Raw genomic sequence first — 12733 nt, 5'->3', positions numbered from 1 at the left:
TAATGTTTAAGTGTGTGGCACATGTCAAAGTAACATCCACATGAATGCCATGCTCAGTGCATCACAAATGACTGTTCACATGATGTTAAATAAAATGTGATTCATCAGACCAGGCCTCTTTCTTCCATTGCTCCATGGTTCAGTTCTGACTAGTCTGTGGCTATGCAGGCCTATGTGCAGCGAACTGTGATGCACAGTGTGTTCTGAAACCTGTATGTCATAGTCCGCATTAACTTTTGCAGCATTTTGTGCAACAGTAGCTCTTTTGAGGGATATGACTAGACAGGCTAGACTCACCCTCAGTGTAAAGTTGCAACTTTAAGTGATTCACACCCCTGTCCAGTTGGTGGTGAGTGGGCATATTAATTAATCTAGCATTGTCTTGTCTTTGGTTTCACATGAATCACTTCTTTGTCTAGGTGGCTTTAGTCATTGCTACACACAATTGCAAAAATGTCATGAAAGCTGAGTGTCAAAAGTTTTTTCAAATGGCCAAATACTTGTGATGTCATTGATATAGTAGGTGAAAAAAAGGACTGATGTGGTGGAGGATGAAAGACCAGCTGCAGCTAATGTTACAGGCAAGCAAGTAGCAGCAAGGAAGACAGGAGGGAGCTTGGCTAGGGTGAACACCATGAATCTCACGTTCCAAAAAGAAGATATTAACATCTCCTCCATCCAGCCTGTCGTGAACATGAACCCTTGCTAGCCTAAAGGACTTGAGAAATGGGCCAGGTGAGGCAGAGACAAAATTCAGTGAGGTTTTACAAGACAGCAAATAGTGCAGCATTACACTCATGCAGGTTGTGAAGCGAGACGAAGCAACTCTTCGTGCCTATGTACACACACTCACCCATGCACACTTACACACATGCACATATACTACACCTCCCCACCCCACATCCCACGCCTTTGCCGCTTTCACCCCCTGGTGCGACAGGTGGGGTCCGATGGTGGCGCCGAAGATGGCTGTGGCCGCGGCTGGCTGCCTGTCTGAGCTGGAACACCTCCTCCTCCCTTTCCCCCTCCCCCGGTGCAAAAGTTGTTGTTTTTTTTGGTGTTTTTTATGTTGTAAAATGTGCTTATATGTGCTCATGTTGCTGGGGTTTTTTTCCCGTTCCCACACTTTACTCCTGAGAGCACAGTCTGGGAGCTGCTTTTTTTTTATCCCCCTCTCTCCTTGTTTTTCTTTCCCCTTTTCTCCCCTCTTTATTGTGCTCAGTCATCCGGTTCTGTCTTGTTATGTATTGTATGTTGTATATGTATGGACGGGTGATTGCTGTAATTTCGCTGTACTTGTGCTTGTACTTGTTATAGTGACAAATAAAGCTATAATAATAATAGATGCTCAGAGCTTTTGAGTTTTTGTGCATAAAGTACATCATGGAGGTAACCAAATCTATATGAAAGAGATTACCTTCAGAGCATATGGGCCTCATCGCTGACCTCGGCAGGGTATAAATGCATCTTGCTACCTGGGTGCAGACAGCACATTGAAGAGTATGGGCTTGGTGCTTTGCAGTACGTCTGTGATCACTATGGGTCACAGAGGGGTGCAGCTGTGCAAGTGGACCAGAAGGAGCGAATGCTGCAGGATTACCTCCTAGTGAAGGGAGTGCTTGCAGGATCGGGTTCAGCCTTCAGAACAAAATGATGGGTGCCCATGACCCTTAGTTCATCAGTTGTCCTCCCTTGAACTACTTTTGGTAGGTACTGACCACAGCATACTGACAAGACCCCACAAGACCTGCTATTTTGGAGATGCTCTGACCCAGTTATCTAGCCATCATAATGTGGCACTTGTCAAAGTCACTCAGATCCTTACACTGGCCCATTTTTCCTGCTTTCAACTGACTGTTCACTGCCTAATATATCGCAACCCTTGCTAGGTGCCACTTTAACAAGATAATTCATTTTTCTCACTTCACTCGTCAGTGGTTTTATGTATCATAAAAAGTCTGCAGTTCCAAAGGAAAAAAACTTCTACTAGTAGTCCAGTAAAAATAAGGTGAATTGAAATGATTATGATGTTCAAAGCATCAAACAAACACATTAAACATCATTTAAAACAAAACATCTCTAACATCTGTATCTATTTGTATGTAGGTTTTATAAAAGTTATAGAAAAATGTGCATCTATTGTCCTCATTGAGTTACAACTACATGTAGCAACGGATCTGTACCATTCTGTGTTTCTATTGTACTTCGACAGGATTATGACATATATTCAGAACTGTTCCGTTCATTTTTAGTGATTTTAAATGTATTGCCAAGATGGGGAGCAGTACGTATTTGAAAAACTGTTCTGTCATCATGTGGATGTAGTCAATAAACAAACGTATCTCTCTGAAGTTATAGATCGCAGTTAACATGTGGTCATGTTTTTTTAGTTCAACACATAGTATGACTTCAGGTTGGCCAATCAAATGCAGTCTTGTCTCTGAAGTGTGAAGATATGATCAGTGCTGTTCTCACTTCACACAGCAAGTTGAACACGATGACATCTCCGGTGTGTGTTCTCTATCTCACATGTCTGTTTGTCGGAAAAATGGGTGAGTTGCTTTTAAAATATTTACTGATTACACTGAATTCTCTCACTTTAAATAAACTATACATTGTAACTATACTTTGTCTCTTATTTCATTTCAGCTCAGCTGACTGATCTGAAATCCTCCTCATCTGCTCATCATGACAGTGGTTTTATATCACGTAATGTTGGTGAGAGCGTAACTTTGCAATGTATCTATGAAGGTGAGCTTGTTGCAGCACTTTACTGGTATAAACAAACTCTAGGACAGAAACTAAAGAAAATCTCCACCTTCCATAAGTTAAAAAAAAGTACCACTTTTTATGATGAATTCAACAATTCACGCTTTACATTGGATACTGAAAATGGGAAAAATCACTTGGTGATTTCAGATTTACGTATTTCAGACTCAGCTACTTACCTCTGTGCAAGTAGCTTTACATATGATTTAGAATTTAAGGAGGGAATAATTGTCAATGTAAAGGGTTCAGGTTTAAACATCCAAGCTTTGGTGCATCAGTCGGCATCTGAGAGCATCCAGCCAGGAGGCTCTGTGACTCTGAACTGTACAGTACACACTGGGACCTGTGATGATGGAGAACACAGTGTTTACTGGTTCAAAAACTCTGAAGAATCTCATCCAGGACTCATTTACACACATGGAGGCAGGAATGATCAGTGTGAGAGGAACACCAACATACAAACACACACCTGTGTCTACAACTTACCGATGAAGAGTCTGAATCTTTCTCATGCTGGGACCTACTACTGTGCTGTTGCCTCATGTGGACACATACTGTTTGGAAATGGGACCAAGTTGGATGTTTGCAGTAAGTAATTTTATAGCAGACGTTGCTATATCTGATAAAGACATAATTATTGGCTAATTGAACTTAACATCAAAATAGAGATAAATCAGAGAGTTGTGTAATATCTCATTATATGTGACTCTCTACAGACTCTCTTGTCTTGGTGTATTTCTTGAGTGGAGCTTTGGCGTTCACCACCATCCTCAGTGTTTTACTGGCTTTCTCAATGTACAAGATGAACAAGAGCAACAGTGGCCGATTTACAGGTAACAGTTTATATCTGACAGCACGTATTCACTGAACATGGCTTTGAGTGTAATACATTTTTATTGCGTTTCACAATCAGAGTCTGACGCGAGAAATTCGACTCTCTCTACAGGTGCAAAGGTAAATTCTTTTTAATATATTGGTTTCTGACATTGTTTTAGAATAATGTACTGATATGTTTACGGATATATATTTTGTTACCAGGGTTACAAAGACACAGACAAGCTGTATTATGCTGCTGTAAGTAAGAGCCTGACCAACAGACGAAGACAGAAGGACCAAACCTGGAGTGAATGTGTGTACTACAGCGTAAAGCAGTAGAACTGGACATGTTTCATTTGTACTTTGAGCAGAGACATTATATTGTAGTGTCTCTTTGGAGGTGTAACATGGATTTGGTTGTAAGTTTGAAAGAAATGTGTTTTTTATGCTTCTTTGATATCTTGCTTTGCTTTGGCAATTTTAGGAGTATTGGAGTATTAGTGTGATCTGAAGCAGAATATCTGTACAACTTTGTTTCTTGCAAATTAACTGTGTGTAATTTTACTATTGCTATTATTTTATAAACTCTATAAATATAATGATTTCTGTGTCTTAACCAGTAAATGGTTTGATCTATGCTGCAATATGTATTTGTGGGTTTTTAGGATTAAAATTGTATTAGACTTGTTTGTTTAAGCTGTACTGGATTTATTAGTTTATTAGGCATATTGATGTTTTTGTATTATGTGTACATTTTATGTTAATGATCAAATAAACATTTAAATTTGGAAGACCTTAACCATGAGACAATATGTGTGTGTGTATGTGTTCAATCCAGATATACTTGTTCTGGGACTACAAAGCAAAGTGGTCAGTATTTTCTTTTTTTTTAAGATTTTGTTGGCATAGACGCCTTTATTAATCAGTAGATTGACAGGAAACATGGGGGAGAGAGGGGGTTGACATGCAGTAAAGGACCTCCGATCGGGATTCGAACCGGGGTGAGCTGCGTATATGGCATGCACTCTAACCACTCGACCACCTGCGCGCTGTGGTCAGTATTTTCAAAGATAACGACCGAACTGTGACGACATTACAGAATATTGATTTGCATCAAATTAAACAATGCCAAATTTCAGACGCACCAGCAAGATTAATGCTGCAATATTTTTACTCTGTGCTTATGGGTGCAATTTCTCAAGTAGCCACCAGTGGCAATAGTCCAGAAATCTCATAAACATCATTATACCGACTAAACTCTGTCATGGTGTCACCATGTGTACTATAGCGCTATATCTACACAGATGCATTATGGGAAAACATAGCTAAGAACAGCAACACATTATTATGTTTAGGAGAAATATAGTTAATAAAGGCTAAATGAATCATGTCGGTAAATTTTTATATATATGTTTTGCACTAGTTTTTTACTTTGTATATATATATCGTATATATCGTATTTACACTGTATGTTATTCTATGTTTTTTTTTGTTTGTGTTAAATTTATCTTTATCTTTGCTGTACAGGTACCACTAACATTTCACTACATATTGTACTGTGTATAATTGTGTTTGATAATTATAGTATTTTCATATGTTCATATTTTCATACTTTTTTATTGTTTTTAAAATGTTCAAAATAAATAGGCAAAAAACTTTAAAGTAAGTACTGAAATTACTGTTGAGTACCGATCGGTTCAAATGTGAAAGGTACCCAACCCTAGTCACAAGAAGGTGTCTTCCAATGATCTGAAGCTCTTTTAGTTGTCAGTGTTAGTGTAAAACTAATATTGGCAAGAGTGTGATGAGCACCTGCCTCCCAGTAGGTCATTCACTTAATTTCTTTAGTAGTGACGGAAAATCATCTGTGATTTTAACAGATAAAACTGAGGGTGGTCTATTTTAACTTTAAGTGATTCACACATCTGTCCAGTTGTTGGTGAGTGGGTGTGTTAATTAGCTATAATCCAGTATTGTCTCATCTTTGGTCTCACATGAATGACCTCTTTGTCTAGGTGGCTTTAGTCATTGCTACATAATTGCAAAAATGTCACGAAAGCTGAGTGTCAAAAGTTTCTTCAAAAGGCCAAATAGTTGTGATGTTGTTGACAAAAGAGGTGAAAAAAGAAGGACTGATGTGGTGGAGGATGAAGGACAAACAACTGACAATACAACTGATAAAGTTTATCAGCCAGCAGCAGTTAATGTCACAGGCTAGCAAGTGGCAGCAAGGAAGTCAGGAGGTAGTCCTGGGTTCAGTGGGAGGAAAGGTGGCAAAATATTAGATAAAAGATAACTTGAGTAACAGAGCTCGCGTGACAATGCAGAAATCAGCACGGAATGATTACAAAAGTAACCATAGACACATTGAGACTTCACAGTGGTCAAGCATGTGGACAAATCAAAGGCTGCCTATGACAAAGCAATGAAAACACAGTTTAAGGTCGTGTTGCATATGGCAAACACGAACACCCCAGCCACCAATATCCTAATCTAATAAACCTCTTACAGTCTGCTGGGTGTCCAAATTTGAATAGCACACACATATACACCCACCATAACACTGTCAGTCAGATGGAGGAGGTGATAGTAATGACCATAACCAGCACTGTAGATGACCGCATCATCAACAGCAGATATGTCAGGGTAATAGTAGATGAAACTACTAATATCACAGTTGAGAAAATGCTGATCACATACCTGACACATGAGCAGAGAGGGGAACCTGAAAGTGTGTTCACTGGAAATCATGTAATACCCTCTGGCACTGCAGAATGCATCACAGCAAAAAATAAAACATGTTATCAGGTTGTGGTGTAGCTATGGCTCCATTAGTGAATGTGATGGTGGATTAAAAGGCCGGAGTTGCACAACAGCTGCATCAAATTGATTGTCCCTACTTCTTAAAAATTCACTGTTCTGTGCACAGAACAGCACTGGCTGCTCATGATGCCTCCAAGGCTGTGTGTGAAATAAGTGCATACTGTATGTCACCACTATTAATAACATAGACGAGTAAACACAGAGTACTCCGGGGAAGAAGTTTAAGCTGGTGAATGCATTTATAGTGCATGAATGTAAATGGCTATAGATAGATGGATAGAGAGAGAGAGGGAGGAGTAAAAAGGAGCTCAGTGCATCATGGGAGTCCCCTGGCAGTCTAAGCCTATAGCAGCATAAACTAGGAGCTGGTCCAGGACAAGCCTGGTCAGCCTTAACTATATGTTTTATCAAAAAGTAAAGTTTTAAGCCTATTCTTAAACATAGAGAGGATGACTGCCCCCCAGACCCAATCTAGGAGATGGTTCCACAGGAGAGGAGCCTGATAACTGAAGGCTCTGCCTCCCATTCTACTTTTAGAGATACTAGGAACCACAAGTAAGCCTGCATGCTGGTTACATAAGGTACTATGAGCTCTTTAAGATATGATGGAGCCTGATCATTAAGAGCTTTGAAAGTGAGGAGAAGGATTTTAAATTATATTTTGGATTTTACAGGAAGCCAATGCAGCAAAGCTAACATTTGAGTAATATGATCTCTCTTTCTAGTTTTTGTCAGTATGTGTGCAGCTGCATTCTGGACCAGCTGGAAAGTCTTTATCGACTTGTTAGGGCAGCCTGATAATAATGAATTACAATAATCCAGCCTAGAAGCAACAATATCAGTATGCCCGGTGCCCATGACCCTGTTGTCTGTTCATCCATTGTCCTTACTTGGACCACTTTTGGTAGGTACTGCATACTGACAAGCCCACAAAAGGCCTGCTGTTTCGGAGCTGGTTTTGGAAAACAGAAACATCTCTGTTCAGAAACAGTGTTCTGCTTAAATACGACAATCTAGTTAAATCATGTAAAACAAAGCTTGTAGCTATTTGTATGTGGGCTTTATAAAAAAATCTATCCTGTAAACATGTGTATCTGTTGTCCTACATTTAGTAGCTGATCTATACCATGCTGTGTTTCTATTGTACTTCAACAGGTATTTAAAACATATTCAAATCTGTCCACTGTGTTATCCTACATGTTTGTACTGGATATTAATTATTTGTGTTTTTAAATTTAATGCTAAGATAGCTGTACATTTTTTAAAAATCATTTCTGTCATCATGTGAATATAATCAAGAAAAAAACTTGTGTGTAAAGTTATAGATCGCAGTTAACATGAGGTCATGTTTCCTTAGTAGAACATGCAGTATGACTTCAGGTTGGCCAATCAAATGCAGTCATGTCTCTGAGGTGTGAACAAAAGATCAGTGATCTTTTCATTTGACACAGAAAGTTGAACATGATGACATCTCCAGTGTTTGTTCTCTATCTCACATGTCTGTTCATGGGGAAAATGGGTGAGTTACGTTTTGTAATTCCAATTCATATTTGTTAGAGTGTTTGCTTTTCATGTATTTACTGATTACAAAGAATTCTGTCTCTTTTGATTAACTACACATTTGCTGTGTCTCTTATTTCATTTCAGCTCAGCTGACTGATCTGAAATCCTCCTCATCTGTTCATCATGACAGTGGTTTTATATCAGCTAATGTTGGTGAAAAGACAACTTTGCGATGTTTCTATGAAGGCAATGTTCCTGTAAAGTATTATTGGTTTAAGCAAACTCTGGGACAGAAACCAAGGCTCATCTCCTTCTTCTATGTGTTTGACAATAATTACACTTGTTATAATGAATTCAAAAACAATCCACGCTTCACACTGGAGACTGAAAACAGTAAAAATCACTTGACGATCACAGATTTACAGATTTCAGACTCAGCTACTTACTACTGTGTTGGTTCTTATTTTAACAATTTAGAATTTTTGGAGGTCACTACTCTCAATGTAAAGGGTTCAGGTTTGCTCATCCAAGCTTCGGTGCATCAGTCGGCATCTGAGAGCATCCAGCCAGGAGGCTCTGTGACTCTGAACTGTACAGTACACACTGGGACCTGTGATGATGGAGAACACAGTGTTTACTGGTTCAAAAACTCGTCAGAATCTCATCCAGGACTCATTTACACACATGGAGGCAGGAATGATCAGTGTGAGAGGAACACCAACACACATACACAAACATGTGTCTACAACTTGCCGATGAAGAGTCTGAATCCTTCTCATGCTGGGACCTACTACTGTGCTGTCGCCTCATGTGGACAGATACTGTTTGGAGACGGGACCAAACTGGACGTTGGCAGTAAGTTACTTTCTAGCATAAACTGTTTCATCTGATAAAGACATGATTACTCGCTAATTGAAGTTAACATTAAAAAAGGACAAGAGAGTTATGTAATATCTCATTATATGTGACTCTCTACAGATGAGGTAGACTTGGTGTATTTCTTGAGTGGAGCTTTGGCGTTCACCACCATCCTCAGTGTTTTACTGGCTTTCTCAATGTACAAGATGAAGAGAAACAGCCAATCTACAGGTAATTTTTTATAACTGACGGCATGTATTCATTGAACATGGATTTGGAATAAAATTACTTCTCTCTGTTTTCATAACCAGAGTCTCAAGCAACATTTTCAGCTCCCTCTGTGATAAATGGCGAGGTAAAATGATTTTTAATAGTTGAATAGTTGACTTTTTGCAGAATCATTTATAACTGGGGAGTTTTTTGGACATTGTTTTCATGTTTGTCAGGATCCATACTATTATCAACTTTTCCATATTTTGTTAGCAGGGTCACCAAGACACAGACAACCTGCATTATGCTGCTTTAAGTGTGAAGCTGCCCAACAGATCAAGAAGAGTGAAGAACAACTCCAACGATGAATGTGTGTACTCCAGTGTAAAGTAGCAGAATTACATGTTACACTTCTATTTTTTTCTTTTTGATTTTCACAGTATACTTTTAGAAGATTTAGAAGTTAATCTTGAGATACACATCTTTTTATAGCTTTCTTGTGTTCTGCAGTCAAAGGATAAGACCTCTTTTTAGGTGAGATTAGTTAATATGCTCATTTAGCAAATGTCTCTTTGTTGCTTTTGTCTTTGTGGTTTTAAGCAGAATGTTTTATAGTGCAAAAAACATCAACAAGATAAAGCGACAATTTTTATGTGAATAAATTTAATTTGAACTAGTACATGTATTGTATCGCCTCAAATTAATTGATGCTATTATATAATTAATGATCAAATAATGAATAATATATATTTATTATAGTACACTTTGACCTTGAGATATTACGTGTGAGTTCAGTACCTGGCAGCATTTACTGCAGCGTCATCATAAAAGCTCTGCTGGTGTTATCAGAAAAAAGATGTGATCAAGTCAGGTACAATACGCACAGTACTGCCAACATTGAATACGGTTGTCATGACAGGATGTACTTGGTCTGCAATAATGTTTATGCATATGGTACATGTTAAAGTAACATCCACATGAATGCCATGCTCAGAGTATCACAAACAATGCACACACCTGGCTGTCCACATGATGTTAAAGAAAATGTGATTCATCAGAACAGGCCTTCTTCCATTGCTCCATCAGTTCTCATGCTCACATGCTCATTGTAAATGCTTTCATGGGTACTCTGACTGGTCTGTGATGAAACTGTGATTCACTGTGTGTTCTGACAGCTGTATATCATAGCCAGCATGAACCTTATAAGCAATTTGTGAGACAGTAGCTTTTCTCAGGGAACTAATCAGATGGGCTCATCTTCACTTCCCACCAGAAGTTGCATTAACCAAATATTTTCAGTTATTGGCTGGATTGTTTTAGCAGTGATGGAAAAATCTAAAGCTACAATTGCAAAAATGTCCCGAAAACTTTCTTCAAATGGCCAAATAGTTGTGATGCTGTTGATAAAAGAGGTGAAACAAGAGGGAGTGATGTGGTGGAGAATGAAGGACAAATAACTAATGGTGTTTATCAGCCAGCTGCAGCTAATGTTACAGGCAAGCAAGTGGCAGCAAGGAAGTCAGGAGGGAGTCCTGGGTTCAGTGGGAGGGTAGTTGGAAAAATGTTCTGTGACATCTACAAAAAAGTTCACGAGTAACAGAAGATGCCGGTCGATGCAGAAATCCGCACTGAATGATCACAAAAGCAGCCACATCGAAGCTTCACAGGTGATCAGCCAAAACATGGCAATGGTAAAGCATGTAGAGAAACCACAGTCTGCCTATAACAAGGCATTAAAAACACAGCTTAAGGTTGTGTTGCATATGGCAAATACGAACACCCCAGTCACCTATATCCTAACCTAACAAACCTCTTACAGTCTGAATAGTGCACACATATACACCCACCATGAGACTGTCAGTCAGATGAAGGAGGTGATAGCAATGATTCATAGGAAATCATGTAATGCCCTCTGACACTGCAGAATGCATCACAGCAAAAGTAAAAGATGTGTTATCAGGCCATGGTGTAGCTGTGGCTCTGGTGGTTGAGCTGGGGAGTGATGGAGCGAATGTGATGGTGGGTTAAAAGGCCGGAGTTCTAACACATCAATTAAATGAACTCCAAAATGAAATGGAGGAACACAACCTGATGAGCCTAAAACAAGCACCGGATGCAACCACTGCTTCCCACGCATATCAGTGAGCCTTGGGTGCTCATGACCCTGCTGTCAGTTCACCAGTTGTGCTTCATTCGACCTCTTTTATTATGTACTGATCCCTGCATTCAAAGAAGACCCACAAGATATTTTTTTTGGGGATACTTGACCCAATTATATAGCCATCACAATTTGGCCCTTGTCAAAGTTAGGCCAGTTTCAGACCGGATGTGAAAGCACAGCGATTGGCTGCGAAGCTGAGGAGCGGAGCCATTTTCGTCTCTCCGCCCATGTTAACCAATGGTGTCGTTCACATAAGAAGTGCTGCGACCCTCCGCCCCGCTGCCGTCGCGCGCTGTGCAACGATCATTTCCGCATCTGGTCTATTTTCTCCTTGTGCCGCGGCCAAATGTGTCGAGCCGGGCAGGAAGTCAAACAAAGCAACAACGAGAGAATCCAGTCAATTTTCAAAATAAAGCATTTCAAAATAAAACTATTTTTCAATAATTAAACACCCTGTTTGACAAATGCGTGTGTTTGTGTGTGTGTGTGTGTTTGTGTGTGTGTGTGTGTGTGTGTGTGTGTTTGTGTGTCTAATCAGAGCACAAGATGAACACAGGCACACACACACACACACACACACACACACACACAAAAGAGAGAGAGGGACAGAGTGGGCTGGCTATAAGGGGTGGGGGTGGGGGTGTGATACAGACACAAACAAAGACAGTGAGAAAAAACAGGTCCAAGTGTGACAACAGAGGAGCCGAGGAGCAGAGCTGCTTGAAGGGCTGTGGCACGCACGAGAATCACCAAGCACGGCGCTTCACGGCGCTTCCGCGTCCGGTCTGAACTTGGCGTTACTCAGATCCCTATAATCTCCCATTTTCCTGCTTCCAAACACATAAACTTCAAGAACTCACTGTTCAGTTGCTGCCTTATATATCCCAACTCTTGATAGGTGTCACTTATAACAATATAATCAAATCAATATAATAAATCTAGTTAGATAATTTATAACAAAGCATGTAACTACTGGTATGTGGGGTTTATAAAAGATATAATCTGTAAATGTTACAACTACATCTAACAACCGATCCCTACCATGCTGTGTTTCTAGTGTACTTCATCAGGTACTTAACAAACTACATGTTTATACTTGATATTTTATTTTGCGTGTGTGATTTTAAATTTAGTGCCAAAAACGGGGACCTGTTAATAATTCTGTCATTATATGAATGTTGTCAAGAAAAAACTCATATGCGAGGTTATAGATCGCAGTTAACATGTGGTCATGTTTCCTTAGTAGTAGAACATGCAGTATGACTTCAGGCTGGCCAATCAAATGCAGTCTTGTCTCTGAAGAGTGAAGAAAAAGTTCAGTGCTGTTTAATTTCATGCCAAGATGGAGAGCTGTTCGATTTAATATTTTTAATATTATATTATAATATTTTTAATATTTATGTCGTCATGTGAATATAGTCAAGAAACAAACTTGCTATGCAAGCATGGAAAGTTATTAGATCGCAGTTAACATGTGGTCATGTTTCCTTAGTTGAACATGCAGTATGACTTCAGGCTGGCCAATCAAATGCAGTCTTGTCTCTGAAGAGTGAAGAAAAGAGTGCTGTTCTCATTTCACACAGCAAGTTGAAC

At 39.4% G+C, this 12733-nt stretch overlaps 2 protein-coding genes across 2 annotated transcripts; both read left to right on the top strand.

The window, feature by feature from the left end:
- Nucleotides 1-2497: 2497 nt before the first annotated feature.
- Nucleotides 2498-3924, top strand: LOC128383370 (uncharacterized). The gene is made up of 4 exons (XM_053342999.1): nt 2498-2552; nt 2650-3357; nt 3486-3602; nt 3806-3924. The coding sequence occupies exons 1-4, from the start codon at nt 2498-2500 to the stop codon at nt 3922-3924; spliced, it is 999 nt and encodes a 332-aa protein (XP_053198974.1).
- A 3945-nt stretch (nt 3925-7869) lies between these two features.
- LOC128383799 (uncharacterized) lies at nt 7870-9372 on the top strand. Its single transcript, XM_053343382.1, has 5 exons — nt 7870-7927; nt 8056-8766; nt 8890-9000; nt 9081-9124; nt 9256-9372. The coding sequence occupies exons 1-5, from the start codon at nt 7870-7872 to the stop codon at nt 9370-9372; spliced, it is 1041 nt and encodes a 346-aa protein (XP_053199357.1).
- Nucleotides 9373-12733: the final 3361 nt, after the last annotated feature.

This window comes from Scomber japonicus, chromosome 22 (genome assembly GCF_027409825.1).
Source record: "Scomber japonicus isolate fScoJap1 chromosome 22, fScoJap1.pri, whole genome shotgun sequence".
NCBI classification, from domain to species: domain Eukaryota; kingdom Metazoa; phylum Chordata; class Actinopteri; order Scombriformes; family Scombridae; genus Scomber; species Scomber japonicus.
The sequence above is the reverse complement of the archived record's forward strand: the minus strand, read 5'-3'. Positions and strand labels throughout refer to the sequence as shown.

What these genes read in the sequence shown, in the direction of transcription:
- LOC128383370 (XM_053342999.1), top strand. Translation starts at nt 2,498, where the DNA reads ATGACATCTCCGGTGTGTGTTCTCTATCTCACATGTCTGTTTGTCGGA. An exon ending in TCTGTTTGTCGGAAAAATGG is followed by an intron (nt 2,553 to 2,649) that starts GTGAGTTGCTTT and finishes ATTTCATTTCAG; the next exon opens with CTCAGCTGACTGATCTGAAA. An exon ending in GACCAAGTTGGATGTTTGCA is followed by an intron (nt 3,358 to 3,485) that starts GTAAGTAATTTT and finishes GACTCTCTACAG; the next exon opens with ACTCTCTTGTCTTGGTGTAT.
- LOC128383799 (XM_053343382.1), top strand. Translation starts at nt 7,870, where the DNA reads ATGATGACATCTCCAGTGTTTGTTCTCTATCTCACATGTCTGTTCATG. An exon ending in TCTGTTCATGGGGAAAATGG is followed by an intron (nt 7,928 to 8,055) that starts GTGAGTTACGTT and finishes ATTTCATTTCAG; the next exon opens with CTCAGCTGACTGATCTGAAA. An exon ending in GACCAAACTGGACGTTGGCA is followed by an intron (nt 8,767 to 8,889) that starts GTAAGTTACTTT and finishes GACTCTCTACAG; the next exon opens with ATGAGGTAGACTTGGTGTAT.